Source organism: Herpailurus yagouaroundi, unplaced genomic scaffold, assembly GCF_014898765.1.
Source record: "Herpailurus yagouaroundi ecotype Mexico unplaced genomic scaffold, PumYag 28, whole genome shotgun sequence".
Lineage (NCBI taxonomy): Eukaryota > Metazoa > Chordata > Mammalia > Carnivora > Felidae > Herpailurus > Herpailurus yagouaroundi.
In genome coordinates this window covers 45,250,906-45,256,905 of record NW_024412376.1, presented here as the reverse complement: position 1 = coordinate 45,256,905, position 6,000 = coordinate 45,250,906, and the positions used below count along the sequence as shown (strand labels likewise).

General features: G+C 39.5%; 1 protein-coding gene across 1 annotated transcript in view; it reads right to left on the bottom strand.

The window, feature by feature from the left end:
* Positions 1-430: 430 nt before the first annotated feature.
* Positions 431-6,000, bottom strand: part of FREM3 (FRAS1 related extracellular matrix 3) — an 86,611-nt gene continuing 81,041 nt past the window's right edge. Inside the window, exons 7-8 of the mRNA XM_040473095.1 lie at positions 3,976-4,125; positions 431-807 (exon numbers count right to left, since the gene is read on the bottom strand). Coding sequence (XP_040329029.1) covers positions 566-807; positions 3,976-4,125 — 392 coding nt within the window. The 3' untranslated portion in view covers positions 431-565. The remainder of the gene's footprint in view (positions 808-3,975; positions 4,126-6,000) is intronic.

Here is a 6,000-nt window from a genome sequence, read left to right as displayed (position 1 = left end):
AAATCATCTTTTATAAAGGCATTTGCAAAAGAAGGGAGAGGTGATGAAAGGATTTTCCTACCTAAGTGGCTCTGATAAAAGGACTTGTGGAGGAAAATTAAGCAATTCGCAAAAAGGAGCTTTCAGCGTATGGGCAAATTTCAGTCAGGGCACTTTTATCACGATAACCTGAAAAACTGAAAGAGGGTGACAGTATGTATGTGGGTGAAAGGTGCTTCACGTTGAGCATCAATTGGCAAAGAGAAGCCGACCCTTTTGTTCTTAACTTTTGATTTAATTGATGACAGTGTTTTTCACGAGCATTAGAAACAAAATAAAAGAAAATAGGAAAAGGAAAACAAGAACACAGTCTAATCTTTTGTGGGCTCAGTCCTCTCTCTGTATATGTGCATATCTCTGTATCCATACAGTCACATAAGCTATATTTGTGTATATCACCAGCATACATATAACATCAATAACAGTACAATATCATTGATATTCCAGAGTTGCTAAGCTGTTAATACAGTACAGTTTCATTCTGTTGTTAGGAGACATATTTTGGCTGTTAAGTCCTTAAAGTCTTTCAATCAAAGGAACTACAAGTACTCTGCTTACAGTCAGTGATGGTGTCATTGATGAAAATGGTGGTTTTATTTGGTTCTCCAAGCACTGCACCCACTGGCATCTGGAGAACTAATTCAAACCTCTCTGGACCCTCCAAGATGGGTTGTCCCAGGTCATCAAGGATTGTCACTTGGAATATCTGCATATGCACTCCTGGTGCAAAGCCCAGATTTCGGCTGATGCCAACATAATCTATTCCAGCTAGTGGGAAAGGAAAGGTCAAGAGTGAGACTGTAGGATTCACTTTCACAAGTTTTCCTTCACAGAAAAATTTTCTTCAGGGAATAATCACATTCTCCTATATACACAGCAATTTCAGAATCATATTTTGTGGGCTCAACCCCCAGAAAGCGAAAGTTTCCATATTCTACTGAATGCCATGATAGTCTCTCATCCATGAGCATGGGCCATCCTCATCAGTGTTCTCCATGTTGAGACCAGGCACATCACTTCACTTTTTAAGTACTTCCACACAAATCCCACTGAGAGACTGAAGGTTCTCTGAAGGCAACTTCAATTTGCAGTGAAGAATTTATCTTTTTAATTTTTATTGTTAAGATAACTATCAGGAATTTAATTTTCATTAGGTTTCACTCATTCACCTTTGCTAGATATTTGGTTAACCTTATCACATTCTGCTCAATTTTACTAAGTCATGGAGTTGGTGCCACTTTCTGCATTATTATTTTGTAAGTTAGTGCACCTAATCATATAATTTCTTTGCTACTTATTTAAAAAAGTCATCAAATGTAAAGACAGCAGTAAATTATAACCAATAGAATACAATAGAGAACCCTAGGTAATATAAATATATTTATAAATCGAGGAACAGAATATTTATATTGTCTCAAGGTATCTCTCCATAAAATAATTATTAATTGCAAAGGAAGAAAAATAACTTCACAGTGGGGAGACCTGGAAGATACCACTTAACCAAGTGATCAAAGTTAACACCACCATTAATAGGATAAATGGAAATGGTGTGCCGTTTGATTGGCTCCAGTGACAACACTGTCATCTCTGCAACTTTCCTGCCAAAGATGCAGAGCCTGAATCTAATTATAAGGAAACATCAGACCTGGTGGATCTTGAATGAGGTGTTTGGATTAAATTGCAGTAATGTTATCAAGTTAATTTCTTGATTTTATGCTTGCATTGTGGTCATAAAGGAAAATATCTTTGTAGGAATGGCAATCTAAGTTTTCAGAGAGATGGTTCCAAGTTTATTGGCAACCTACTCTTAATGGTTCAGGAAAAAAAAAAACCCTGCTTTTCCTGTACTTGTCACTTTTCTGTAAGTTTGAGATTGTTGCAAAGATATTTTTTTAAAAAGCCATTAAATAATTACATTTAAGAAAGGCAAAGCAAGATTATGCTGAAAAATACCAGGGCAGGAGAGTAAGGAAAAGAGACTTTTGTATCTTTTACACTTTGGTTCAGGTCTTGAGTTTATTGCTTACTTGTACCAACTACTGAAACTCTCTGAGTCTCAGTTTCCTTAATTGCAAAATGGGGTAATTATTGCTCTTTTACAAGGTTGTTGTGAAGATTAGAGATGACACAGCAAAGATTCTAGCATGGAGTCTGGCAAATAGTAGGCATCTAGTACAAAGAAATTATAATTATTATTTATGTAACAAGTTATAATGAAATAGTATAACTATGTATGCATAATTATTATTGTTAATTAACCAAGCTGAGCGGAAGCATTACTTAAAAAAAAATTTTTTTTAACATCTACTTATTTTTGAGAGACAGAGAGAGAGATAGAGCACAGCAGGGGAGGAGCAGAGAGAAAGGGAGACACAGAATCTGAAGCTGTCAGCACAGAGCCCGACGTGGGGCTCAAACCCATGAACTGTGAGATCATGACCGGAGGTGAAGTTGGACGTTCAACTGACTTAGCCACCCAGGTGCTTCACAGATGCATTATTTCTATTAGTCCATCCCCACCTGAGAGCTAGCAGAAGGGTCACTACTTGTATGCAAAGGGATTTATCTAAATGAATTCGAATTTTATTTTCCCAACCACAAGCAAAATAGCCCAATAAGCCAATTAGTCTATTTATTTTTGTTTCCACAAACACATAGAGAGTGAAAAATGACCTCTGTAAATTAAGAAAAAGAAAGAAGAGAAAAGAAAAAAAAGCAAGAAGAAAAAACCAAAAACCCACTAAAAAACCTTGTAAGGATCATTACTGGTTTCATGTATCATGTGCTATGATATAATCACTGGAGAGTTATAACACGTGAATTCTTCCAAGAGCAAGCACCGTGCTCTAAATCTGTCTTTATTTTCCTTCTTTATATTCCTGTTTATGGGTACATGCTGAAACTGGGTTTACGATTTGAGAGGTCAATATAGATTTTATTCTCTTGATGCCTCATTAGTTAGTATAGACTTTAATATTGCTGGGTTTTATTTGCAAGATTTGTGCTTTTACCTTAAAATATTCTCATGTGCCTTGGATATCCTGAACTAACTGATTGTCCATGACCCAGGAGACTAAAAGGTCCCAGATGACAAATGAGAAAATGTGGATATCATTGTAGATGGAAATTTCCCTTTCTTTTCCTGTTGAATTATTCTGTGTTTTGGGTTTTTGTTTGTTTGTTTTATTTTTTGGTAAAGCAGCCGACAGGCTTGCCAGAGCAGGTAGTATCCAGAACTGTCTAGCTCCACTGTCAGCCAGGCCTTAATTGTCCATATCAAGAGGGGCAAAGGTGAGTGGGCCATGATGACACGATGCTTAAGCCAAGGAAAATGCCTGAGTCAGAGTGCAAACCTCCTATCCTTCTAGGGTCTAACAGTACCTGGGTTTCCCCAGGAGATGGGCCTGGTTCAGCCATTAAAGAGGTATTTTGGTCTGAAATACTGTCACGAACAGCTTATAGTATCTACAAATATTCTGAACTTCGGAAAATTAATTTTGGTCCATGACAATCCAATGGGTAATGAATGGATCATAAAGTCTGTTTTATAAACAGCAAAAGTCATTATATACACAGACCATCTATGTGCTCAGGTAGGAGAAACTTAAAATCAGGGTCCATTAACAAAGACCAGGCATACTACACTTAACAGACTAGTCTCCACCCTATACATATATCTTGATAATGATATATTTTTTATTTAAAAAAATGTTTATTTATTTATTTTTGAAAGAGAGAGCATGAGAGGGAGGGGACAGAGAGAGAGGGAGACAGAGAATCCCAAGCAGACTCTGTGCTATCAGCACAGAGCCTGATGCGAGGCTAGAACTCATGAACCATGAGATATGACCTGCACCGAAATCAAGAGTCAGATGCTCAACCAAATGAACCACCCAGAAACCCCATGACACATTTTTTTAAAAATGGCCCTCTCACCTTCTGCTGATGCTGGCTCTGTCTTCCTGGAGCGCACAGTGACAGATGATGCTTGTGAAAGGTCAGGGCCTGTCCTCCAGACACAGATCTCTAAGGAGCCAGCACTTTCATCGACATGATACTCAGCATTCCCAAAGTGCAGGGTAGGCTCTAGAGAGGCACCAAAGGACAAATTAAGAATACTTCAACCCACCAGGCCAACTATCTCATTGGCCCTGTGACCCTGGATGTTTGTCACAATCATCAGACTTGACAGATGCCACAGACTGGAGAAGGAAAAAACAACACACACACACACACACACACACACACACACACACACCCATGTCAGAATCACATGCCACAAATTTGACTCCAGGAGGTGCAGTGAGATAAGTTCAGCTAGAATTCTACTCACTTTTCTGTTTCAAGAGGTTTCTGTCATACAAAGAAATATCTCTGTTTGGGAAAATTGGCCAATTAGCTGTAACTCAGGCAAGTCAGTTATTGTTTGGGAAAAGATGGTGGGGAATTTACAAGGCTTTTTCTCAGGAGAAAGTGCTTTTTATGTTGAGGGACAGTCTAGCCAGGGTTCTGAATTTGAGGACTGCTGCTGTTCCTTTTTTCATAACACTTGTTGATCACAGGGATAGACAGAAATCCTAGGGGGTGGCAGGATCCCATGAGCTGAGATGTCAGAAATGCTCCACTGGAGGCAGAGAAGGGGGTCCCTAGATAGAGTAGGTTGAGGAAGCCAAAGTGGAAATCAGACTTTGGGGGGCAGGTAGAAGGGTAGCCTGTATCTCCTGAAGGGAGGAAAAGTTTGACAATGAGAAAGTTAGGACTTTTATGGGTATACCTATTTATATCTTGTTCTCGGTGTTTTAAAAAGTAGCCCATGAACTTAGCTATTTAAAGCTTACACAGGTTTAGCTAGCTGTTATACCAGACAGCTATACTAGCTGTCATGGAAAGGTTTTAAAATGAATGTTTGTGTAGACTGTGAAATCTGGAGGCAAGAAAAAAATGTAAACACCAAGAAGCAGCTTCACCATGGAGGAATGACCCCAGAGAGAGTAAATGGAAAGTTAACATTATAGAGGTGACATCTTTGCAAGCATAACGCAACACGGGAGCATATCTGGATTAAATTTAAAGTTTTGGAAGGTGCAAATCAAATTTAATAAGCATTATTTACTCAGGATGTATCTTAGTAGATTTCTTAATGCTGGGGAAAGTTTTACTCAAAGTTTTAACATGGCATACAAGACCTCTCCTTATCTGACTGGAGTCCATTTTTCTGGAATCACTGGGCACCACAACTGACCCTGTGCCCTGTTGCACTAAACACCTCATACCCAACATACTGTGTGTGTCTGGGCCTTCATTGTTGCTGGTGATTTTTCCTGAGCTGGAACTCTCTTCCCAAATATCCAATTTCACACATTTCTACTCATTCTTTAAGAATGTGATTAAGAGTTACCTGCTCTGGGAAGCCATATATAACTTACTCAAGTAATTCGGCATTCTTTACCCCATGCTTCCTAATGTTCTGAGTAGCTCTGTGCCTGAGGGGTGGGGCACCCTTGCTATGGGCTCACCGTAGATGGGAGGACTGCGCTCACAGAAGGGGGGGGGGCATTCTGTCTTTTCTTCTTGCCTAGACCTTTCAAGCCATCTCCCCATTGCTGCCGATGAATATTTCAGATACTTCCAAGCTTGGGACAGGACAGAGGGATGAAAGGCAAAAGGAGCAGGGAAGTTTTTTCTTAGTGGCTATCATCATGGTGATCACATGCTCTGGTCTTAGACGATGGAAGAAAACTGATTCTCTTTCTCACGGGCACTTTCGTGTGTTCTCTAGAGAGCCCTCACTCCCGTAGTTGTGTATTTCTCATTTGCTGTTCCCTTGATGAGGATGATGCCTCTCTATCTACTCTTGTGGGTCACTTAATCATTCCTCAGTCCTTTAGCATTGGCAGTGCTTCTGCTTAGGCTTGTTCACCCCTCTAGATGGCGCCTGCAGACAAGACCTAAGACGAGTTC